Here is a 27959-nt window from a genome sequence, read left to right on the forward strand (position 1 = left end):
CTTCTACTGTTGTTTTAAGTAAGATTGTTTGATTGTTTATTAATTTGTTTTTGTTCTATGTTCAGTTTAAAGAGTAACATTTCTCTAATTTCTGCAAGGGGTTTAAGAAACATGACAAAGAGAAAAAGTATTTTCTTATTTTGTAAAGGGAAGAAGTCAAATATAATTTTTTTGCAGGAAACGCATTCTAAGGTTGATGATGTTATATTTTGGTCTAAACGATGAGGAGATGAAGCTTACTTTAGCCACGGCACTTCAAGGTCAGCAGGAGTCGCCATCCTTCTAAGTAACTTCAGAGGTCATATTGTGTCCCATATGGCAGATGAATTTGCTCACTGGCTGATTCTTATCATAAACATAGATGGTCTGAAATTCATCTTAGTCAACATTTATGGATATAACATCAGTAGAGAAAACCGAAACCTACTTGAACAAATTGGTTTACATTTAGACAATCTCAAATGAACACACTCAACTGATAACATCATCATTGGAGGCGATCTAAACCTAGTTCATGATTTTTTTATTATAAATATCCTTGCAGATACTCTGCCAGTCATCCAAACACCATATTCACGAACTTTTGCGAAAAACAAAATTTGGTTGATACTTGGAGACACTTAAATCCAGAAATATCTAAATACTCCTGGTTTAGCTCAAGCCACAATTATAAATCCAGAACTGATCATTGGTTAATGGCAAATCATTTGCTATTTTATAATATTAGCTCTGATATTTCTTCTGCACCACTAACAGATCATAGTGTTATTTTACTACAGATCAAACCCAATGACAACAACGTCCACTCACACATATATTGGAAGTTCAATTCCAGTCTGCTCAAAAATAATGACTACTGCCAAAAAATCTAATTATTAATTAAAGAAAATGCCAATTCTGAGGAGCTCACAACTGCTACCAAAAAGTGGGAATTCCTAAAATATAAAATACGCCAATTTACCATCTCATTCAGTAAAATAATTAAAAAAGATAGTGAAAAACAAGAAGTAGACATTATTAATCAGTTCAATATGTACTGCAATAGGCCAAACCCAACTGAAGACGTTAGACAGAAGATATTAAACCTCCAACCAAAACTAGATGAAGTTCACAGTCGTAAGGCCCAAGGGGGCTTTATTAGATCCAGAGCTAAGTGGATAGAGGAGGGGGAAACAATTCAGTGTATTTCTGTGGTCTTGAAAAAAGAAGACAGGAAAAAAATAGCATCAGATCCCTGATGGTTGATAATAATGAAGTCACAGATGAAAAATTGATCTCTTCAGAAATCTGGAAATTCTATAGCCAGCTCTATAGCTCTAAATTTTCTAGAGTGGACTGTCAGCATTTTTTTCAGGATATAGCAAAACATTTTCCAAAAATAGAGGATGGCCTCAAACAAACATGTGATAATCAAATAACAATTCCAGAACTTGACGCAGTAATTGGTCGTCTCTCTCTTAACAAAGCCCCCGGATCCGACGGTCTCACAGGTGACTTTTACAGACATTTGGGTAGATTTAAGAGACCTGCTGCTACAAGTCTTTACCCAAATATTTGAAACGTGTGCTTCCACCAACAATGAGACATGGAGTTATCGTCTCAATTCCAAAACCTGGGAAAGATCCCAGAATTATCAACGCATTCTCATCCTAGGGCTTCATATACTGACGCTTTTGAAATTTCTTCAATATCCGACGCAAAGGGCACCCTTTAGCGTCAATATGAGACGCCGGTTATGGGTAGGTTTAGGTCTGGGGTAGGTTTAGGGTTAGACCGCTAGGAGGCGCCTCCTAGATATTTATCTGCGTCTCATATTGACGCCTAAGGGTGCCCTGTGCGTCGGATATTGAAGAAATTTCAAAAGCGTCAGTATATGACGCCTTGGGATGAGAACGGGCTGGAATTATAGATAACAGAAGACCCATTACACTCAGAAATTCAGACTACAAACTCCTAACTTACATCTTTGCTTCTCGTCTTCAAACAGGGATTTCAGATCTTATTGCAGATACACAGTCAGGGTTCTTAAAAGGAAGGTCAGTACATAATATTATACCATGGGCTGTTTAAATACTCGATTCTGATTGGCTGGAAGGTGTGCAGTAAAACCGTTTAATGCACAGGTAGTTCCAGTCAGTTTGATTACAGTTCGAAATTAATCCGCTACATTGGTAACCATAGTAACACAGATACACTTGCAAGCAGAGTGAGAGACACATATGAAAACGTTTATTTAGGTAGGCTAAATGGATGATTTTTGCATATCGTTTAATTTGTATGGTGAATATGGCAACTCTGAGAAATGGGCCCAGGCACAAGACGAAATAGAAGACTTGGAGAAGACGTTGAATGACAAAAAGCAGCACAAAGAATTAACAATAAATAAATGACATGATTAGTTCAAATAAAGATTGCCTTGTCACTGTCAGTGTTGCCTGTCATTCATAAATAATTTTAATAAATCCATTAAAGAATCATTAAGTTAGCTATATGCTTAAGCAAAGAGGGGACGTTAGCTGCTAACGTTAGACTTTAAAGAAGAGACGCACACAGGTAACTCGCGCACGCATATCTCTCTCTCTCTCTCTCTCTCTCTCTCTCTCTCTCTCTCTGTTCCTTCTCCTTCAGTTCTCTGTCTCTCTCTTTTAATAATGAATTTAAATAAATGTGAATTTATTCAAATAAAAGCAATCCGATGGCTCTACTTTATTTAAAGCGGACGGAGTGCAAGAACTGACGAGCCTTAACTTAAGAAATAACCGTCATTTCTACACGTCTGTTAAGAAATTACACTGTAAACATCAGTTACAGCTTTAACTTATTTTTAACTTGGCAAATAACCAAGGTATAAGCGGGATAATCCACGGCTAGCCATGCATTAAAGAATTTTAATGCACTTCGTAGAGGCATTAAAATTCTTCGCCTCTACGTCGTGCATTAAAATCCTTTAATGCATGGCTAGCCGTGGATTATCCCTTACATATAAGATTGGTAATGGACATCATTGAGTGTAGAAGCCAAATAGAGGATGATGGTCTCCTTCTCTTTCTAGACTTCTATAAAGCATTCGACTCCGTGGAGCATCCATTTATTCTTTCGCCGCTCGAACACTTTGGCTTCGGAATCAAATTTAGAGAATGTGTTGGTGGATTATATCGAGATATTAATAGCTGTGTCCTATTACCTAGTGGTACCACCCCAAGCTTCAAGATTAATGTGGGTATTCCTCAAGGTTGCCCCATCTCACCATACCTGTTCATCTTAGCCACAGAAATGCTAGCAATCTATATTAAAAACTGTAATGATATTAAAAAACGTAATGTATTTGGCACAGAAATAATAATCAGCCAACTAGCGGACGACACAACAATATTCTTAAAAGATAGATACCAACTATTTCCAAAATTGAAAAATTCTCAAAAGCCTCAGGTCTAACATTAAACTTAAAAAAGTGTGAATTGCTGGCTGTACACGACACTTCACTGAAAAACATCTGTAATATCCCTATTAAATCAGAAATCAAATCCCTGGGGATTTACCTCTCCAAGGACCAAAAACAAAGCCAGCTTCTGAATGTAGAAAATAAAATTAAAGAATGCAAATCAAGACTAAATATATGGCCACAGAGGGACCTATCAATACTAGGCCGAATTTCCCTATAACTAAGATGAATGTTTATCAAGATGTTCTTGCCCAGCCTACTCCAATGCCACTCCAAACAAACTGATTACATCTATCAACCAAATCAACCTAAACTTCAGACCACATTATATGAAGAAAAGCAATATGGTTAAAGACACAAAGGATTGAGGACTAAAAGTTATTGATTTTGACTGCCTTAATGGAACCTTAAAAATAAACTGGTTAAAATCTTGGATCAAACACAGCAACTCCTTTTGGTATTGTATTCCAAGACCTTATTCAAGAAAATTGGAGGATTAGAATTTCTTATTAGAGCGGACTTTAGTGTTAACAAATTACCTATATCACTGTCAGAGTTTCACAAACAAATACTCTTGTATTGGAAAATGTTATACGTACATAACTTCTCACGCCACACATCTGTACTCTGGAACAACAGATATATTTTGCACAGCAACACATCTCTGTTCTTTGAGGATTGGTGTGGGAGAAATATATGGTCCATAGCCGACTTAATGGATACCGACGGACAGTTTTTATGAACAATTTTCCATCAAACCCTTAAAATCAGACTTTACTAAATTACATAAAGCACTAGCCCAATAATTTGTCCTTCTAACAAGAAACATTTTGGCATATTATCCGATACAACCACAATTGGCCCCACTATCAATTCAAGGGATCTTTGTTCTGGATAAAAAAATGCACTAACCACTTTATTAGAAATTGTTTTATTGATTATATTTACCCTAAAAGGTAAAATAAAAATAACATCCTACAAAAATGTGATAAATATTCAATCACTAAATTAAGAACAATGTATCTAACACTCCCTATACCTCCTAAAGTGAAAGAAACACACTTCAAAGTAATGAACAACATTTACCCCTCTAAAGAATTACTGAGACTTGGATTTGGTATAGATGATAATACATGTACATTCTGTGAAAATGATGTCGAAACTACGGACCATGTGTTTTTCTCATGTAATGTGATACAGATATTTTGGTGTGATATACATAAATGGGTTAAGCAACAGATGTCTTCATTCCCAAACTCTATCTCCAGTGACGCCATAACATTTGGACTGATATTGCAAAGCAAGGGTGATGAGCTCTGTACTAATACAACTGTGTGTCTAGCTAAATTCTTCATTCACAAATGTAGAATTGTGAAATCATCTCCCAAATTTGTTTTTTTTTTTTTGAATGAATTTAAACTGTATATGAAATCCTTAAAAACTCTGAAAGGTCCTAAAGCACAAAAAATATATAATACCCTAAAACACGTCCCAACTGAGGTTAATAGCTGAACAATGACTGAATTCTCCCCTTATGTTATGTTATAATTTCTTACGGGTTTTTTTTTTTCTATTTAAATTTGTTTATATGAATGTTTCTTTTCCTTTTATAAATCATCCTTATTTTTGTTACTAAGACTACATATATATTTCCTGTTTGTATTAAGAGCTGCTCCCTCTGGCTATATCTGTATCCTATTCTGAAGAAACGGATTTTATGCAGCCATGTTTGCTTGTAAATCTTGATATTTTCAATAAAATAAAATAAAAAAAGGACGAAAGAGGTCCAGGCCCGGACATGTATAGGCTATTTTGTTTTAGTTTATGCAGCAGTCGTCCGTGAGGGGCTGACAAATTTCGTATTGTTGTTTGTTTATTTTTGGATTAAAGTTTATTCTGAAAAAATAAACTTCTCACCAATGGAAGAGAGCGAAGGGGCGTCATCCATATTTTTTTACAGTCTATGTGTTTTTTTTATTCAATTATTCATGTACAAACAATATAGCAATATTAATAAATCTTTACATAAAAAACATACAAGACAGGTGCATGAAAGAACCACAAATACACACAAAATAAAAAAAATAACAAAAATGAAATAAATAAATAAATAGAATAATTCTTCTTCTATGGTGGAAAAAAGACTAATTGCGTTTTTTTATCACTCTGAGGGCTTTTGTATAAGAAACAAATTCACCATGAAATGCACAGAACATTGGTTTCATCTTTAGATATTTTGATTTGTGAACATAAAATTTTCCAAGCATGAGGATATTTTTTACAGTCTATAGTTGACACGGTCAAAATCACGCGTTTCGTTTAAAGACTTTTGACCCCGATCGCCTGCCATACTCTCTCTCTCGTTACACATAGAAAGTGAAAGTAAGTTTTCGCCATTTTAAGCAGGAGAAATGCGAAATACGACACGGAAAAAAACAGAACATCAAAGTGTTTATCAACCATTATAAAGGGATTGAAGTGTAGTTTTATGATGTTAAAGCTGGAGGATTTGAGATCCTGTATCTTGTAAAAGTTTGATCAAGGTGAGTGTTCATGTGTGACTTTCTCATATTAATATGAATCTCTGGAGGACATTTTACGTGATTGTTTGATATCAAATCTTAAATAAAGGTTTTTAATTTTTCCACTTCAATGTTTCCTTTGTGTTTCGTGATGTTTGTGATTCTCCAGAAGTTTAGCTTATGTGTAAACATACATAGGCCAATTCACACAAACGTCAACAAACACGTTTTTTTTTTTTTTTTTTTTTTTTTTTAATCGGATCAGTGTGTGTCGATGTGTGTCGGGGTTTGTTTTCTTTTTCACCCGAACATCAACGGTCGACTTGTGTGTGTGAAAAGGCCCTATGAGCTTGAGTTAACGCAGTCACATGATCCTTTTCTCTCACACTCCAGATATGTTCAGCTAAATTATGAAGGTTGTTTAATTTAATCATTTAATTTAGTGTGTGAATGTTTCTTCATTCAGAGTCAGTGGAGGAGATCAAACTCATCAGATTCTCCTGCAGCTTCATCATGGCTGATTCACAAGGATCCAGAGATGGAGATTGTTCTCCAGGATGCAGGTACTTTCAACAAACATTACATTACCATTACCCCCACACCTCCACACCTCGCCACACACACAAACACAAACAGATCAAAGACAGTTACAGAAAAAAGATTGTTTTTGCCTTTTTTTTTTTAAACTAAATTGAAATATTCAGTAAAAAGATAATTGTTTCCTCAAAGTACTTTTTGATGCAGGATAAATGTATTCACAGTAATCTAAAGGATTAAACTGAATCTGTTCTCTGTTCCAGTTCAGTCCAGCAGAAGAGCTCAAACCCAGAGTCCAGCTGTGTGTCTATGAAGAGTAACCGCTCTATGGAGCCGCCACTAGCGTTTAAGAGTGGAGACAAACGGCCTGATCTCAGGTATATCACTTCTATAAAAGATGTGCTTATAGTGCGACACTTTTGAATTAGAATCATCATTTTTCTCAGTCAGTCAGTCTAATACTAGCAATGACATCGAGTAAATGTAAGCTGAGATATTTTCCACCTTTATATAATGGAATAGGTGTAAAACTGAGTGGATTTTTTTAACTGCTGGTTCAGGGCCCGTATTTATCAAGCTTCTCAAGGAGTCATTTTAGTCTTAAAGGGTTAGTTCACCCAAAAAGGAAAATTCTGTCATTAATTACTCTCCCTCATGTCGTTCCAAACCCATAAGACTTTTGTTCATCTTCAGAACACAAATGAAGATATTTTTGATGAAACCTGAGAGCTTTCTGTCCCTCCACTGACTGCAACGTCATTGCAACTTTCAAGGCCCAGAAAGGTAGTAAAAACATTGTTAAAATAGTCCATGTGACTCCAGTGGTTGGTTTGATTCGTGGTTCATCATTGGTTGTTCGTTTAACGTTCTTTCTCAAGGTAGAAAAGTCAACAGCTTAAACGATGGCTCTTAGAAAGGCTGTTTTATTTTAGCAAACTGCCAAAAAAGCAAAACAAGAGAAAATTATTTTAATGCAAGCAATAAAAAAACTGCACACATCAGCTGTGGAATAAAAGAAAAGAAATGCACAATTAACTAGATTAAGGCACACTTCTGTCTTAATGTAAACCCTGTTCATCACCCACAAAGCTTTCACAAAGTTATTCTTGCCACTGTAACGTATGGCTTCCTAAAGACAAGTTTATGGGTAAATAAATGAATAATAAAAAATAAATAAATCAGGTCTCAACATTAAGCCTTTTCATTTGATTGTCCTTAGTTCGGTCATTCACTTGTCCGAGTAAAAACATTTGTTTGTCCAGGAATAAAAAATGTTTGTTTTTTTGTGTGTGTGTTTTAAATATAATTTATTCTGAATCAATATTCTCATCACTGTTCAGTCAGCTTTGACATATATAAATCGGCATATTTATGATATTTTAACCGTTATAAAGGGCATTTTCCCTCATCCCTAATCGATTCCCTAATCGCTTATTTCCCTAATCGCTTCCCTAATGCGTCATCTTTCATTTAAAATTCTTAAATTTCATCAATAAATTAAAATAGAATAAGAAGATGCTAAAGGGATGTTACCAATCAAATTAAACTGCATTAAATAATGTAATGAGATTATTTTAATTATGTTTTGAATATACAATTAAGAAATTTTGGAAAGAATGATACTTTTAAACACGAAACTAAACCGCCAGTAGGAGGCGGCAGGAGACCGAGTCATTGAGTCATTTATTCAAACGATTCATTCAAACGCTTGATTCATTCAGGGATGAGGCAGTTGTAAATGAATAGGAATTCATTGAATCTTTGACTCAACCGATTCGTTCAAAACACTGAATCATTCAGGAATGAAACACAGTTGAGTTTTCCTTTGAGATGTGCTGTGGTTCTTCTAGGATCTTTTATTAAACTATTTTCGCTGCTGAAATAGAGCAAAAAATGGCAATATTGTGTCTAAAATTCAAGTGCCTTAATATTAATGACTTGTTTATTGAACTGCAATATGAAATCAGTGTCACATTTTCAATCGTGATGGTATTCAGTGCTCTTGGTCGTATGATGTTGATGTTACTGGACAAGCGTAAATGTCGAGCCTGTAATACATATCAAAACATATTTTAAATATGATGTACTAATTTCATTATAGCACTCATCAGCCTGTAGCTTCCAAGACAATGTTTACTGTAAACAACACAGAGACAGAACAAAATTCATGCGTTTCGTTTAAAGACTTTTGTCCCCGATCGCCTTCCATTCGGGCGTACGCGCTCAGAGAAAGTGCATCATGTCAGAACAGAACGCTAATGAAATGTTTACCCGGCAAAGCTTTAAAGCACGAGAAAATAATGAACTTTTGTGATTGCGAATAAGTGCAGAGTCCTGTGAGTGTAACTCTAGCGCTGCGTTAACATGTGATGTGAGTTTTACAGTATTGGGACTGAGCGCCAGAACTGCAGCTGATAGAATGTGATACTACCATATTTCTTCAAAAGCAGATCGTGGAGACATTAAATCATCCACGATCAAAAATCGTGATATCGCATAAGCACAAGTATAAAACGACTGTTATCATGTCTGAAAACAAACACAAGTAACGGAGTTTACAAAACTGTATCGCACGCATGCTACAGTGGGACATTTATTCATCGCACAGACCAATCTTTCCGTAACTGTACAGCCCTGCAATGAGTATCACAATGTATTCTTTTGAAAATTATTTATTGAATGATTATTAGTGTTGAATGTAAACTCCTCTTAGGAATTTCACCATTCAATGGGAATTTATCTGAGCATATTCTTAAATAAGGAAATCTATTCAGTGATTGGTCCATGCCTATGTCATCATCCAAAATCCCGTTTGTGGCACAGCAAAGTGTTGTGAATCATCTCTAAGACTGACACTTAAGATTTAGTCCTACACTTCACTTAAATTACGACTGAGATGCTTGATAACTAACTTCTAAGCACAGCTTTGAGCCAAGAGTTGTTTTACTCTTAAGTCCATTCTTAGCAGTGTTCTTGTGAGTAATTCTCAGAGGCTTGATAAATACGGGTTCAGATTTGTTGAAAGCTTCACGGTGTCTGGTCAGAACAGTGATGTTTCACAGCAAGAGTAGCGTTACTAGAGTACAGTAAGGTGGTTTATCTTTAAAGCTCAGCTAAACATTGGTCTCTTTAGTCGGTTGAGCCTTCGTCCTCCATTGTGCCTTTGAGAAGAGTCATGTGATCATGGTTGATGTTCATCTGAGTTGAATCATTCTATAATTCTATAGTTGATTTCAGTTTGTTTGCTTTGAATTCCTAATTCCTAATATTACCGGTTTTCTCAGTCGCTTTGGTACAATTGTTGAATCATGCTTAACATTTTTAAACCAGTGAGTTAATTTCTCAAAATAATTGTAATCAAAGTTTGAAACACAGTGCAAAACAGTTACAGACATTAAAGCAAAAGTACACAACATTTATGTGGTCTTTTATAAGTCTGTATTCTTTATATTTTACTTAGTTTTAAACCCAGTTCAGTCCAGCAGAAGAGCTCAAACCCAGAGTCCAGCTGTGTGTCTATGAAGAGTAACTGCTCTATGGAGGTGCCAATAAAGTTTAAGAGTGGAGACAAATGGCCTGATCTCAGGTATATAATTTCTATAAAAGATGTGCTTATTGTATTTTATTTGTATGAAATTGTTAGTAATATACAGCAGTTTAATGAGTTACAATCTTGCTGGTTTCGGCCTATTAATGATCATCATTGTGCTCTTGTGTAAAGCTCTATGTGTTGTATTGTTAATACATTCACACACTGTAAAAGCTGTTGGTCTGTTACTCAGTTAATGACACAATTACATCAATATCAGTGTGTCTGATTCTTTACCCTCTTCATTCTGATTTAAGGTCAACTCTTCCATCCAGACCAGTTAAAAACAAAACTGTGTCCAAGCCTGTGATTCAACCACAAGACTTTAATGAAAGCATGTTTCCTGGTTTCAGGTAAAATTCAGGACTTTGTTGTTGTTGTTGTTTAATTTTAGGTGCTGCAATTCACATCACACATCACTCACACACATGATTAATGATTTACACATTTCAGAAACCTAATGATGTTCTGTGTCCCATAAATAGTGTTGTAATTTATGGCTATTTATTTCTCTGACTTGTATAATAATGTGGTATTTTAATCTTACAGCCATGGCTCTAATCCTGCTGAAGTCCTCAACACATTGAGATCAAATCTGAGACAGAAGTTTGAGTGTTTGTATGAGGGAATATCAAAGCAGGGAAACCCAACACTCCTGAATGAGATCTACACAGAGCTCTACATCACAGAGAGTGGAAGTGGAGAGATCAATAATGAGCATGAGGTGAGACAGATCGAGACACAGTCCAGGAGAGCAGAAACAGAGGACACACCGATCAAATGCAGTGACATCTTTAGACCTTTACCTGGACAAGACAAACCCATCAGAACTGTGCTGACAAAGGGAGTCGCTGGCATTGGGAAAACAGTCTCTGTGCAGAAGCTCATCCTGGACTGGGCTGAAGGGAAAGAGAATCAGGACGTCCAGCTCATATTTCCACTCGCTTTCAGAGAGCTCAACTTGATGAAGGACAAAACACTCAGTCTTTCAGGTCTTCTTCATCTCTTTTTCCCCGAAACTAAAGAAATGGACATATCCAGTGATGAGTATAAAGTGTTGTTCATCTTTGATGGTCTGGATGAGTGTCGTCTGTCTCTGAACTTTAAGAGCGATGTGAGGTTGTGTGATATATCTGAATCAGCCTCAGTGGACGAGCTGCTGAAGAACCTCATTGAGGGGAATCTGCTTCCCTCGTCTCTCATCTGGATCACCTCCAGACCAGCAGCAGCGGATCTCGTCCCCTCTGAGTGTGTCCATCGAGTGACAGAGGTACGAGGCTTCAGTGACACACAGAAGCAGGAATACTTCAGGAAGAGAATCAGTGATCAGCGTCTGGCCTACAGGATCATCTCACACCTGAAGTCCTCAAGGAGCCTCTTTATCATGTGCCACATCCCAGTGTTCTGCTGGATCTCAGCCACTGTTCTAGAGGAGATGTTGAGGGAATCACAGAGAGGAGAGATTCCCAAGACTCTCACTCAGATGTACACACACTTCCTGCTCATTCAGACCAACATCAAACATGAGAAGGACTATGAGAAGAAAGTGAAAGATGAAGACATGATTGTCAAACTGGGGAAACTGGCTTATCTGCAGCTTGTGAAAGGCAACCTGATCTTCTATGAGGAAGACCTGAGCGAGTGTGGCATTGATGAGGCAGAAGCATCAGTTTACTCAGGATTGTGCACTCAGATCTTCAGAGAGGAGTTGGGCTTGTGTCAGGGGAAAGTCTTCAGCTTTGTTCATCTGAGCATTCAGGAACATCTAGCAGCTCTATATGTGCATCTCTCCTTTATCAACAATAACATCAATGTGTTTGACCAGATTACCAAACCAACTAATGGAGGCAGAGTTTCCCTATCGGATCTCCATCAGAGAGCTGTGGATGAGGCTTTACACAGTAAAAATGGGCATCTGGACCTTTTCCTTCGTTTCCTTCTGGGTCTGTCAGTGAAGTCTAACCAGAGTCTCTTACAAGAACTGAAGACACAGACAGCAAACAGCTCTCACAGCAATAAGAGAACAGCTGACTATATTAAAGACAAGATCAGTGAGAATCCCTCTCCAGATAAATACATCAATCTGTTTCACTGTCTGAATGAACTGGGTGATCTTTCTCTAGTGAACGCAGCTAAACCTCATACGAGCTCTGGAGGATTACGTGCTGTGAAACTCTCCTCGTCTCAGTGGTCAGCTTTAGTGTTTGTGTTGTTGTCCTCAGAGGAGACACTGCAGAGGTTTGACCTGAGGAGATTTATTGGATACAGAACTGATCGGTAAGTAACACTGAGTGCAATCATTACAGTCTAAAACATTATGAACAAAGAGAAACTCAGAGATCAGAGGTGTTTAAATCACGGGGCACAGACTGATTTCTGGGATATTGTAGATCATTTGCGTGTGTTCCTCAAACCGTGGCTGTGTCCTAGTAAGACTGCATATCTCGACTGCCACGTCATCAAGCGCCTCTGAAGGCCGTCTCAGTTTGAAGGATGTTTTGCAGACAGAATTCATTTTGTGTCTTTAATTCAGCTCATTTTGAAGGATGCATCAAGTATATCCTTCGTGTTCTTCAATCTCCCACAATCCTTTGCACACATTCTAATTAATGTAAAAGAACTGATGGAAAACGAGTCGGCACTGAGTTTATCTGAGTTCATTATGAAATGTAAGACACAGATAATGTATTCGGAGATGAAGGCATACATGTTATCTTTTGTTTCTGTGTAAATGAATCACTGAACACTAAACTGACAATAATGTAAGACACTGGGAGACACAGACGGCTGCCATTCACTGTATTGCATTCATAAAAAAGCCAGTTAATATAAAGATATTTAATAGGAAGTATTTTTCCTAAATGAAGTTTTAATATTATTATTATACAAGAGAAGTATTAAGAAAATAAATTAGATTAATGTCTCATCATCATTTTTCTTTATCACCAGTTGCTGGCAAAATGATGGACAATGATTCACATTTTGTGCGCATCATTTCCTGTGACAATAAAACGAAGTAAATGATTAAATTAATAAGTATGTAAATAAACAAGTGACAAGCAAACAAACTCGTGTGCTTAATTTCTACGAATAATTTGCTGATGCAGGTACAAAAAGACTTTTTTCTTGCCCCCCCGCCCAACTCGGGAGTTAAATGTCTCCATGGTGATAACCATAGCAACGGACAGGACAAACAAACCTGATGTGTCATAATAGTGTTGTAGTGTAAATGCAGACTAATAGCCCTGCCACAGCAACACTAACGAGAAGAAGAAGAAACTAATCAGTGACGGCTGAATACGAGGCTTCTACAGTTATAGATATAAAACCACTTTTTCACATGTCCTTTATAAAGCAGTGTTTAATTAAAACAATTATTTGAGGGTATTCAGGAAGGTATAATGTATTATTTACTTATGATATGAATTATTATTATTATTATTATTATTAATAATTAACTTTAACTTTAAATAATTGTTATTTTCAATTAGTGCCACACAGAACACTGCAGATGAAGTTCTCCAGAAGCTGATGCCTGTGGTTACAGCAACTAGATGCGCTCTGTAAGTAACACTGAGAACAAGCATCACTGTTAAAACATTATAACAGTTCTTACTTAAACATTATAAATTAATGGTTTAACAAAAAATATGAGTCACACTTCAGCTCTTACCTATCTGACCTGATTTGTGATCTACTTAACCATTTTTTATGATATATGTGTGAGAAATTTATATTCAAATATATGCATTTGTAATGTATGCATATAAACATTTATATTTAATGTATGTAATGTATTCAATGTATTCCATTTGATCAGTTTCATATAATCTTTCTCCCTCACATAGAGCCATAATCTCTTACAATAACAGTTAAATTTACTGATATATTGAATTTATTGTTTAAAAAAAGAGATATTGCACAAATTATAAACACAATCAAGAAAAGCTAAGATTTCTGTTTTGATCTGAGAGAGTGAAGAGTGTGTCCTTGTTCTCTACAGGTTGATGAGTTCTGCTGGTTCTACACACACACACACACACACACACACACACACACACACACATTCCTTAAAATGTTTACAAATACATTAAGCACACACACACACACACACATTCCTTAAAATGTTTACAAATACATTAAGCACACACACACACACACGTTGGGTTTACATGTTTTATGGGGACTTTCCATAGAAATAATGATTTTTATACTCTACAAACTCTATAATCAATCCCCTAATCCTAACTGATGAATTTTCACAATGTGAACTAATGAGTATTTGTATATATTTCATATTGACAGGATTATGTTATTTTTTAAGTGTCATGTTTATCTCTGGATATAGGCTTAATGTGTGTCATTGTTCTCTACAGGTTGATGGATTGTGGTGTGACAGATGAAGGTTGTGCTGCTCTGGCTTCAGCTCTGAGATCAAACCCCTCACACCTGAGAATACTGCATCTGTCTGATAATAATCTAGGAGACTCAGGAGTGAAGCTGTTTTCTGCTGTACTGGCGAATCCTCACTGTAAACTGGAGACACTGGGGTAAGATCATACGTTACTCTCACATGAAACTGTCACTAGGGGCGTTTCCATTTACCGATGTTATGCGACTAAAACTTCATTCGTTATAAGCGTTAATGTCCTGTATTGGGGGCTGCTACTATTTGCTTCAGCTTTTCAAACGTAGAAGTATGATAAAGACATGATAAAGACATGATAGGCTATATACATTTTATGTGGATAAAGGCATATTTTGTACATGACTACACATGTCCTTAAAAGGCCTAGAAAATATATAGATTTAACGACATAACATCTTATTATTATGACAAAAGATGTCGTTAAAATGACATAACATCTCGTTATTACGTCATAATTGAGTGGATAAAATAATATGTATGTGGCAGCAATACACCACCGTACAAACTGCCTTGAGATCAGGCTGAACTATTAGGCCGACACTTCTGAATACACAATACAAACACAAACACATAAATATGCTGTTTAAAGCTCTTCCAGTTGTGCTTCAGGATCAGGGTGGACACACTGGAGTGTAGAAGCTAAAAACTGCAGTGTAATGCCACAACACACACACACACACACACACACACACCTGTAGTGTAAATGTACGACCACTTTCAAAAAATAAAAGCTTTGACATGACCATTTTGTCGTATTTTTGTGTTAATGGAATTAAACTCAAACCATTTTATTTCTATTTATTTGATGTTTTGTTGGGAAAATAAATATTAGACAGATTCTTCTAAAAAAGGCTGAAATATATTTCACTAAAATATTACAGATTAAAACACGAAAGAAAACGTGCTGAGTTTCAGCTCATTGTGGCGCGCTCCAAACATCTATAAAGGAAACAGAGACATTACGTTTGTTTCCTTTATTTTACAAAATCTGAATATCTTTTGTAAATGTATGAATTATGTCTTGCTTTTATCTGTATGAGCATAAATTACGGAGTAAGAGTTTACTCTCTTGGCAGGAATAAATCCAGTGGTCGCGCCGCCGCCTCTGAATAAAATACAGTCAAACATATAAAATGTTCCACCGCTCAATCTGAATAGTCTGTAATATAATCTGTGGCGTTCAGCGTGTCCACCGCCTCACTGCGCTGTTATATGGGAAAGATGATATTTTACGTCAATAATGCCGAGTACAAAGCTTAGCCTACATAATAGGCCTAATAGTTCAGCTTGATTCGCAGATCATGAAACATCTGGATTCGTGCCGAATGAGGAATGTAGGCTTTTGTTCATTTAAATCAATTCGTTTGGCATCTTATTTAGTTTTATTTAAATAAAAAACCTGTTCCTCGCCTTGAATATATATATATCCATAGAAGCTGGCATGGCATTAAACAAAGAAAAGAAAAGAGAGATATTAGTAGTAGTATTATAGCCTAAATATTATTATTATTATTATAAACTAGGCTACAAAAAAAAGTCAAACAAAATAACGTTATTAATCTGTATTTGTTCTAATCAAACCGGTTTCTGAACGTTTATAATACAGAAGAAACGCAGGATCAGAAACGTTAAAATAGGACTGGTTCTGCTCGAGTGAACCGGGGGATTTTATTCATTTTTACAGATTGTACTTTTAAGTGGCCAATGAATGAACAATATTATTAAAATATTTTAATATGTCTGAAAAGTTCATATCTTTGGCAAAGATAGACATTAAAATGCAATATCATTTTATGTTAGACTGTCATAAGTCACATTTTCGTCATTGCGTCCTTGCAAAAGATCTTTTATATGTTATTTAAATGTCAAAGAAATGAATTCACAGTGTAATAATTCCACAATGTGGGAATTAGCGTTGCTAAAATGGGACGGGATATTTGCACTTATAAGTTCACTAAAAATGCTATTTTATGCTACAAACGCCCATGACAAGCATGTAAAAACCACTGATAACTGAATCATTAATATTTTATCTCTATTTGAGCTGTTCATAAACAATATATTCTGCTTAAAAATGTGTTTCTCACACGTTTATGAGCTCGCCGCTTGCTGTCAATACGCGCCAGAGAGAGTTTAACACATCGTTGCACATTATTGTCTTCAGTGCCGCTATAACTGAGAGAGAAACAGGACTGCCCCCTACTGGTGATGTGCGGCATGTGCCAGAGAACTTCACCACGGCCGAATCGCCCAATCCCTTTCCCTGTGATTCTTAATGGACACATCTGCACAACTTTTGATTTAAAGCATGTATTAATAAATGTTGGAATGAACATCAACTAAGATGAATAAATGTTGTAGAAGAATCTGTCATGGTTCGTTCATGTTAACTAATGTAGTGAACTAGTGTGTAACAAATGAAACCTTATTGTAGTGTAAGCAAATAATCATCTCTGTGAGTCCATGTAATGCAAGTGGATTCAGAAACCACACAAAGTGAACATGACGGTAATCCATAAACCCCAGCTGATGAATCAGTGCTTCTGAAGTGAAACAAATATTTCAAACTTTTTACAATATAAACCTTTGCTTCCGGCCAACACACACACATTCACGAGTTCATGTTTGTCTTAAACGTCAGCACGTTCTGAAGCGTGATATAAGCGAACTGTGAAACTCACAGGAATGCCGCTCATCTGCGCTTCCGCATCACTTCTCGTGTGAGCTTCAGAATGCACTTGTGTCGCTTCACGCCGATATCATTAACCCGTGTGCGACCATTGGCTGGAAGTGAGTGTTTATAACACTCTTATGGAAATATGATCATATATTTTAATTATCATTTAAATCTGACTACTTTTCAAATTGTATTTCATAAACCAACATAATAAAATGATGTTATAATAAAATGAACATGACCTTGTTGTAACAGCGCTTTATATAGATTTATTACATGGCTTGGTTGAATTCTAATGTAGAATGCGGTGTGTTATTTCTTGATATCAGCCGCTGCTAAGTATAACACACCGTTGCCATGGAGAACAGAGCGTTGCTATGGACGCTATGGCCCAGCGCGGGGGAGGAGTGGCCCCGGGGACCAAACAAAATTTTTCTGTAAAAGTCTAGTAGACCAACATACCATAAAAATGTCTTCATCCTCGGTGCCACGGTTCAGGTAGTTATTTAGGAAAAACTGCATTTTTTGGGTTTGGGGGGGCCCAGCGCGGGGGGGGGAGTGGCCCCCGGGGACCAAACGAAATTTTTCCGTAAAAGTCTAGTGTAGCCCCACTAAATTTCGTTTGGTCCCCGGGGGCCACTCCCCCCCCGCGCTGGGCCCCCCGTGAATTTTTCGTCAACGATACCAGGGACACCGAAACACCGGGGAACATGAAATTTGGTGGGCATGTAGCCCCACTAGAGTTTTACGGAAAAATTTCGTTTGGTCCCCGGGGGCCACTCCCCCCCCCCCGCGCTGGGCCCCCCCAAACCCAAAAAATGCAGTTTTTCCTAAATAACTACCTGAACCGTGGCACCGAGGATGAAGAAATTTTTATGGTATGTTGCTCTTAAGGGCCCACATCAACCTAGCCCATAATCACTCATTTGTGATTTGCGCCCCTCCCATAAAAAATGAAAATGCAATATTATTCTGCTTTAATCGCCCCTATCTTCAGTGGAGATGTTCAGAACTGCACCATATTTCATGTGTATGATTAACTTGACATCCTCTGGGGGTATGCTAAGTTTCGTAGAATTTCATCCATGGGGGGGTATAAAATAAATTCATTTATGTGCACATTTAGTGACTGTACACTCATCGGCCTGTAGATGGTGGTGTTGAGCGAAGGGTTGCTGGTTTAGGATGATACTGTCACTAAGGTTGCCAACTGTCAACCTTGACCTTGCCAACTGTCAACCTTGCGGGACGTCCCGTATTTTGGGCCTAATTTATTTGTCCCGTGCGTGACCTCCCGTGTCCCGTTTTTTGACAAGCTGATAAACCACTGACTGATACAACAGCAACAGCAGCAGTGCTGACCACGACACTTGAGAACGATCACCGACACCTGTCATCATCCAATCACAGCTTTTTTTAATCACTGTTTTGAGACAAATCATTGTTTGATTTGCGAACATCCTCTGCCGTCTGGTCGCTTCCGCTTCAAGCCGGACTCGTCTCGCGCTAACGGTAATTTCCTTTCACTGTCCACGTTTTGATTTCGGCTAATCAATTTTGGCGAATGCAAACAACGTGATTATTGTTCATGAGTCTAACATCCAGCCACGCAAGAAAACATGTAATCTACCTGAGGGAATAATATGCTCAAAAAACATTTCTGATTATTATTAATGATTTAAAGCTTTTAGAAAGTAAATAGAAAGCTTTTGTAACATTATCTTAACTGTCACTTTTGATTAATGTAATGCATCCTTGCTGAATAAAAGTAGGCAATTACTTTCTTTATTTTTTCCCCCAAAAAATAATCTTACTAACCCCAAACTTTTGAACTGTAAGCCTAGTGTATAATGTTAAAAAAGCTTTCTATTTTAGATAAATGCTGTTATTTTGAACTATGGTTTGTTTGTAATGTGACTTTTTTCATGTATGACATTAAAATTATTTTTAGAATTAAATACATAAATAGGTTAAGCAATACAAATGAGTTTATGTCTGATAACCTTTTAAACACAAACTTAACTGCAGACACTGAAATGACGTACACTGTGTGATACAGTACAAATATTTTGAGTGTCCCTCATTTTCTTAACCACGATTGTCCCGCATTTTCCTTTTCTGAAGTTGGCAACCCTAACTGTCACACACACACATGCAGGAATACAAACAAACGCAAGCATGCACACACACTGACATCCACACGCACAGACACACACCCATACACACACACATACAAATCCACATGCACAGACACACACACAAACACACACGCGCACACACATGTACGCACGCATACATACACGCACAGACACACACACACACAGACACACACATACACAAACACACACACATACACACACACACAGACAGACATGCACATACTACTACTTTTTTTAGGTATATACATAAACACGCAATACAGCCAAATTGCTCCACGTCATTTCTTTTTGTGGAAAGCCAGTGCAGGCCTGAGCGGCGGTCATATTTTGTACCACCATGCGGTACATCTAGTTTAGCCTATATATATATATATATACTGTACAAGGCCGCATTAATGCACGGGCTGAAGCGCTGGGGCCTCCCATGTTCAGGTTCATGATGAGCTGAAAAGGTCATATTGTTTTGTAACTTGTCAGGTTTTCTGTCAATCCCTCTAATCGTTACATGTGTGCTGATTGAGTGACCCCTGTGGCCCCATAAGCCCCGTTCACACAGCCGGCGATTGTGTCGCTGTATGTCGCTAGTCTCTATACTGTGAGTCGCTTGTGGGCGTTGGTAGTGCTGTCGCTCTAATGTTATTGGTAGACTGCTCGTCTGGCCACATCTATACAAAACACCATCACAAGTGATACAACTATATTATTTTAATTTGACTAGGAATTAGGCTCAAAAGAAACAGTATGCTGTTGGGAGGGTGTTTTTATATTACCACAGCAGTGTTCAGTGGATTAAATCATTTACTAGATTAATCTACAAATTAAACTCACTCATACTGTCATAAATTACTAAAACGTCATCCGAATTTGACAAATAATCAATTTTCTTGTCCCTAATAGTCGACATAATGCAGGGAAACTGTAAATGAACTGCAGCAGTGCTAAACTTGCATCATAAAACTACAACACTCGAACTATAAATGTATGAATTAAACTCACTGAGACTGTCGACAGTTTCTTTTCCATGCATCATTTTATTATATCCATGTTTGTGGTTCGTTACAGTCAAATCATATAAAACAGTGAAATCGCCTGAAATACACTGTGATGTAGATTACCTAGATATTATACTTTTTTAACCTGTTAACCTTCACCAGTTTGTCGGCGCACTGAAGCGTTTTTTATTTATTTATGAATATCATTACTAATTTTGGCACAAAAAAAAAAACTTATAAAAAAGGCCATATATCCCCCCCAAAACTGCACAAAGAGTAAAACATTAATTAAAAAAGTGATAGGCCTAAATGCGTCTAAAAAACTGACATGATTGTTACAAAATCCCAGTCTGCGGCCTCTGGAGAACTCAGAGCAACTGCTAGCATAAAGTTTAAGGTAAAAATTACTGCCATTAAATTATAGTATCTTAATACTATGCAATTAGATAAACTGTTCATTCATTGCATCACTTTACCTCTGTCTTTATCCCCTTTTATCCTCTTCTCTTGACACTGTATCTATCGCAGACTATAATGCTAATTTATAATGTGTCATGTAAATTCGTCCATCTGTCACAATCAGGAAACTTTCACCGTGTCTAGAGCCGGCGCGAGCTGGCAGGCCCGTTTCTACGGGGAGCTTGAGTGTGTTAAGCGCCCTCAAACAAGAGCAATGCTGTCTACACTGGATGAGGCGAGAGGCGACGCTACACAACACATGACCAACAACTGATCGCGCGCGCTCTGCTTCTGACGCACTTCAAGCACTCGCTGGGCGGGGGAGATCGATGCGCCGGACCGGAGTCGGGGGACTTAGCTAAGTTTCTGTGGAGTTTTTGCTTTATTTGGTAGTATTTCGAATTAATGGTTTTAAAATAGTATTAGTAAAAATAATAATAACTAGGCCTTACGGTTTGTCCTGCACGATGCGTTTTACGAATCCTTACAATTACAATAGGGTTTCAGCATTTCATGCTTGAACCCCTAATAAAATAAAAAAATCAGTCGTTCCCTCATTCTGGCGTCCCTATGGATGAGTGGCGCTCCTAGCATTTGCCTATTCCGCCTCTGCCGCGGGCCGGCCCTGGGTTATCCGCTTACTGACCCTTAAACACACCCGGGTCTGTCACACAACCTGCTTTCTGGAATAACCCCCTGGTTTTCTCCTTCTTGTCTTGCGCTCTGGATTTGTTTGTTAGTTTGGACTGATTTTCTGACCTCTGACCTTCTGCCTGTTTTAATGGACTATGACTTTGGATTGTCTCTCAATAAACTGTGTTTGGTTCCTCAGGCGTTGTGCTCAGTGCTGTCCGCAACCAAATCACACACACACACTGCCGTTCAACAGTTCTGGATCGGTAAGATTTATAATGTTTTTAAAAGAAGTCTCTTCTGCTCACCAAGGCTGCATTTATTTGATTAAAAATACAAAAGAACAGTAATGTTATGAAATATTATGACAATTTAAGATAACTGTTTTTTTTATTTTAATATATTTTCAAATGTAATTTATTCCTGTGATCAAAGCTGAATCTCAGCATCATTACTCCAGTCTTCAGTGTCACATGATCCTTCAGAAATCATTCTGATATGATGATCTGATGCTCAAGAAACATTCATTATTATTATTATCAATGTTGAAAACAGTCGTGTACAATTTTCTTTCAGGATTCTTTGATGAATAGAAAGTTACACTTTACTATATATTCACGTAGAAAATAGCTGTTTTACATTGGAATAATATTTCACAATATTACTGTTATTATTAATGAAATAAATGCAGCAGAAGAGACTTCTTTTTAAAACCTTAAAGATATTAGCGATCCCGCACGTTTGGCTGGTAGTGTATCTGCATGTGTTGCTCTGGAATCATCATTCGTCTCCACAACTGCATAATTACACCAGTTGTCTGTAATATGATGGTATTGTATTATACCAGGGATTCCCAAAGTGTGGTACGCGAGCTGCCACCAGGGGGTGCGCGAGAGGAAAAATGTAATGGTCTGTTTTTTTAAGTGGGATTTTTCCATACAATAAAAAAAACATGAACAGTAAACATTTCCTTTGTAAATTCCTTTTCCTTTTATTTTAAATAAAACATTTATTAGTTTTTGATAAAACAAATACATATGAAATGCACAACGACACACCTAAAGTCGCTCCAGGGGCGGCCTTAAGCATCTGGGGGCCCGTTTCAATAACTAATATGGGGCCCTACCCACATAAAACATAATAGAGCAGAAAAAGCAAGGATTCCTGTTGGTTTGCATCAATGGTATGTTATTTTATTACGTGCACTTTCAGCTTCACGAACAGGCAGCTTAACATAGAAATAAACAATATTTGATGCTAAGGACGCTGCTAAGGACGCTCTTAATCAGGAAGTTAATGAATGTCAAATTCCTCCTTCAGATATGAGACCGATTATTAATCGATATATTTTAAATAAGTGGCAAGAAGAGTGGAATATGTACAAGAATAATAAATTGTATGGAACTAATCCGGAAATTACAAATAGACTTTTTATTAATTTTAAAACTAGACTTGATCAAGTTGTCTACACTAGATGTCGTGTGGGTCACACAAGTTTGACCCATGGTTTTTTGCTTAAGGGTGAAGATCCAACTCTATGCATGTTTTGTAAAATTCCCTTATCTGTTAAACATATTTTATTGGATTGTCCTGGACTTATTACAAGCAGAATGCTCTTTTACAAAGTTACTTCACTTAAGGACATATTTAATGAGATTATGCCTGAAAAGGTTTTGGAATTTTTATCATGTGTTAATTTAAAAAATCTCATATAATATGACTTGCTGTGTTTAATTGTTTTGTTTTTTATTGTATTTATATGATATTTGTATTTTTGTAATTGTATTTTTGCCATGAAAATAGCTTTGAGTGCTGACATGGCATTAAATAAAATAATCTGAATCTGAATCTGGACTGACTTAAAAAAAAAAAAAAAAACAGCTCAAACATCCCCTCAACTTGAATTATTTAACAAAAGCAAATAAGAAAAAGTGTCTGACTGACACTGGACCGAACTTCATAAATAAATAAAAAACGATGTTTAAAGTTGATGTTTGTTGAAGACGGATTATCTTTATTTTGGCTAGCATCCTGTGACGGGGGTTCAGCTGGACCAAAGAAAGAGGTCACTTACTTTTGGTAGACTGAATAAAGCTTTTCTTTTGTTGTCTGATATCTTTCGTTTTCCCCCCGAAAAAAACACTGGAATATGTAGGTTTCATTTCCTATTAAAATTATTTTCCTGCTCAAAATAATGTATTAACCTAACGGCAAAAAAGGCAAAGTATAAACACATAAACTACCGGTATTTATTTACTTCAGATCACCGTTCGCAGGGGCGGTAAACGTCGCCATGGTAACCGAGGCGCAAGTTCGCCTTGGCCTTGGAGGGCGGGGCCTGTTTCAATTGAAACGGGTGAAACATAGGTAAGGCCGCCTCTGAGTCGCTCACGCTAGTGATGGGATTTATGGCTCTTTGAGGGGATCCGGATCTTGGCGATCTTCAAAAGAACGGCTGTTTTGGCTCTTTTTAAAAATTTAGTCAGTTTTAAGAAGCCAGCTTGGGGGCATCTCAGAGACGCTCACGCACACACAAGCAAACTCTACACACACGAGACGCGCCGAACTCTCCTCGCACATACTCAGAGACGCGCGCGCGCACACACAAACTCTCCACGCACATACTTATATGAAACGCGAGCACACACACACAAACTCGCGCACATACACATACTCAATGCGACCCGAGCACACACACAAACTCTCCGCGCAGGCGCGCACATACTCATATGAGATGCGAGCACACACACACACACACAATACCATAAAGATGTGGAAAAGTCGATCAAAAGTATGGCTACATTTCTCCAGGCTCGATGCCAACAGCGCGCGATGCAGTATTTGCGGTAAAATAATTGCTGCAAAGACCGGTACCGCGACAGATATGATGAAGCCCTTGACAGTGCACGAGTAAACATAAGAGCAGAAAGTGGCTCCGTCTTCGACTGGTAAATGAAGAGATGCCTTGATCAGTCTGATAGTGTTTATATTGCAATAATGACCTACTGAATGTACAATGCCGTTCAAAAATTTTTGGTTAGTCAGAATTTTTTTTCAGTAAGGATGCATTAAAGTGATCAAAAGTGACCTTAAAACATGTCACATGTGTAATGTTACAAGATATTTCGTTTTTAAATAAATGCTGTTCTTTTGAAAATTTTATACATCAAAGAATCATGAAAAAAATTATAGTTTCCAAAATATTAAGCAGCAAACTGTTTTCATATTTCTAAAGGGTCATGTGACACTGAAGTAATGATTTTGAAAATTCATCTTTGACATCACATGAATAAATTACATTTTGAAATATATTCAAATAAGATTTTAAATTGTAATACTATTTCACAATATTACAAGTTTTACTGTATTTTTGATCAAACAAATTCAGCTTTGGTGAGCTCTTTTATATATATAAAAAAATATTGTTCAAAATATTGTTGTTTATTTTATGTTTGAGCCTATGCTCTTTGTTACTTGAAGCTGCAGTTGGTAACTTCTGTAAAAATGTATTTTTTACATATTTGTTAAAACTGTCATTATGTCCAGACAGTAGAATATGAGACAGATAATCTGTGAAAAAATCAAGCTCCCCAGGCTCCTCCCAGTGGTCCTATTGCCATTTGCAGAAATACACCGCTCCCGGTAAGAAACAACCAATCAGAGCCAGGAGGAGTGTCTTAGCAGTGTCAATCATACTTGTGTACGCGCTGATCACCCCCCTCTCTCGCACGGCACAGCGCGCACCGTCGTTCAAAATCAAGATAGCCGGTGTGCCGCAGCTGTGCTAATGGCCTCGGACAAACAACCAAAACGGCCAATTTCTCGAGTGGCACCAGCTCATGCAACAAAGACAGGTAAACGGAAAAAGACCGATGACGATAAACAAGTCGGAGCCCATTGACTCAGTGTCAAAACTCTAGCCGCATAGCATACAGATAAAATGTCACGCACTGTGCAAAGCAACAATAGAAACCTGCTAATTCACTGGCTTGTCATGTTGCTGAAATAATGTAGTAGCAAACCTTATTTAGCATTACACATCGCTAGAATAATTACTTAGATACTGTAACGTTACCATTATATTATCTTGCTTGCTATTTATAACTTATAGAAAGAGTGCAACGTTATGAAGTTACATTACATGTATTGCAAAATACGTAATGATTTGAGGACCAAGTTTGTAGTCAAAGTATGGGCAGGCCATAGTCAATGTAAAGCATATTGTTGATGTTTCATCCCTACCAGTGAATGTGCGATAACTGTTTATCCGCCGTCATCAGTGGCCCTGCATGTTTACTAGCCTGCGCGTTCACGGCAGGCTCCGTTGTGGGGGAGGAGCTGTGGGGGAGGAGCTGTGGAGGGAGGAGCTGTGGGGGAGGAGCTGTGGGGGGAGGAGCTGTGGGGGGAGGAGCTGTGGGGGGAGGAGCTGTGGAGGAGGAGCTGTGGAGGGAGGAGCTGTGGGGGAGGAGCTGTGGAGGGAGGAGCTGTGGGGGAGGAGCTGTGGAGGGAGGAGCTGTGGAGGAGGAGCTGTGGAGGGAGGAGCTGTGGGGGAGGAGCTGTGGGGGGAGGAGCTGTGGAGGGAGGAGCTGTGGAGGAGGAGCTGTGGGGGAGGAGCTGTGGAGGGAGGAGCTGTGGGGGAGGAGCTGTGGAGGGAGGAGCTGTGGGGGAGGAGCTGTGGAGGGAGGAGCTGTGGGGGAGGAGCTGTGGGGGAGGAGCTGTGGGGGAGGAGCTGTGGAGGGAGGAGCTGTGGAGGGAGGAGCTGTGGGGGAGGAGCTGTGGGGGAGGAGCTGTGGAGGGAGGAGCTGTGGGGGAGGAGCTGTGGGGGAGGAGCTGTGGAGGGAGGAGCTGTGGGGGAGGAGCTGTGGAGGGAGGAGCTGTAGAGCAGCAGAGAGCGAGGGGGAGTGACCTGTAAGCTGTGCTTGTTCGAATTTTCAGGCTAAGTCAACGTTTTCTAAAAGCTACTGCAGCTTTAATTATGTTGTGGATCGTGTGTAGGCTAATTTTATTGTCGCACTTGAAAAGTATCAGATTGATCCTCGTTTTTATTTATTTTATCTATTTCGGAGCCTATTCTCTTTAATGGTGTGGATATGACCAATTTGTTATGACCGTTGTGTTATGATGATGATGCTAGCTCCACGGCAGGGCCGGCCCTGACCAATTTGCTGCCCTAGGCAAGATTTTACCTGGCGCCCCATGCATTACAACCCATTTCACCCCGTCATTATGTTCATGATTATATATATATATATATATATATATATATATACACACACACACACACACACACACACACACATTACAGCCTTAACACAAATACCAAGAGCATTACATCTAACATTCAAGTCAAGTCCCCATTATTTTTTATAGCACATTTTACAATACAGATTTAATGTAAACTTGGCTATTTTGAATAAACCTGTAAATAAATATATCATTACTAATTTTGGCAAATAAATTTTAAAATTGCCATATACAGTACAGGCCAAAAGTTATGAAACATTACTATTTTAATGTTTTTGAAAGAAGTATCTTCTGCTCATCAAGCCTGCATTTATTTGATCAAAAAGATTTACAGATTTTTTGTAATATTGTGATATATTGTTACAATTTAAAATAATTGGTTTTCAATGTATTATACTTTAAATTATCATTTATTTCTGTGATGCAAAGCTGAATTTTCAGGATCATTACTCCACATAATCCTTTAGAAATCATTCTAATATGATGATTCATTATCAAAGTTGGAAACAGTACTGCTGCTTAATATTTTTCCATAACCAGTAATTTTCTTTCTTTTTTTTGAAATAAATCATACTTTTATTCAGCAAGGATGTGTTAAACTGATAAAAAGTGATTGTAAAGAATATTTATATCATTCTTTTTTTATTTTTATAAATGCAGTTCTTTTTAACATTTTATTCATCAAATATTAGGCATCAGAACTGTTTCCAACACTCATAATAAATCAGAATATTAGAATGATTTCTAAAGGATCATGTGACACTGAAGACTGAAAATGCTGAAAATGTATCTTTGCACCACAGAAATAAATGATAATTTAAAACCAATTATTTTAAATTGTAATAATATATCACAATATTATTATTTTTTTCTGTATTTTTGATCAAATAAATGCAGGCTTGATGAGAAACTTCTTTCAAAAACATTAAAAATAGTAATGTTTCATAATTTTTGGCCTGTAATGTATCCACCCCAAAACTGCACAACTGTAGAGTAAAACATTAATAAAAAAGTGATAATAAAAAATGCGTCTTAAAACTTGACATGATTGTTACAAAGTCTGGGCTGGGGCCTCTGGAGAACTAAGAACAACTGCTAACAAAGTTTAAGGTAAAAATAACTGCCATGAAATTATAGTATCTTACTCCTACGCAATTAGATAAACTGTTCATTCACTACTTTACCTCTGTCTTTATCCCGTTTTATCCTCTTCTCTTCTTTTTGGCACTGTATCTCGCAGACTATGCTCATATGTGTAATGTAAATTCGGTCATCC

The 27959-nt window shown here is 37.5% G+C and overlaps 1 protein-coding gene across 12 annotated transcripts in view; it reads left to right on the forward strand.

Moving 5' to 3' along the window:
- Positions 1-27959, forward strand: part of LOC311073496 (NLR family CARD domain-containing protein 3-like) — a 239259-nt gene that overhangs the window by 197234 nt on the left and 14066 nt on the right. For all 12 annotated transcript variants that reach the window (XM_084099313.1, XM_084099310.1, XM_084099311.1 and 9 more), the window contains one exon: positions 14467-14640. In XM_084099313.1, coding sequence (XP_083955439.1) covers positions 14467-14640 — 174 coding nt within the window. The remainder of the gene's footprint in view (positions 1-14466; positions 14641-27959) is intronic.

Source organism: Abramis brama (genome assembly GCF_963993115.1).
Source record: "Abramis brama genome assembly, chromosome: 22".
NCBI classification, from domain to species: domain Eukaryota; kingdom Metazoa; phylum Chordata; class Actinopteri; order Cypriniformes; family Leuciscidae; genus Abramis; species Abramis brama.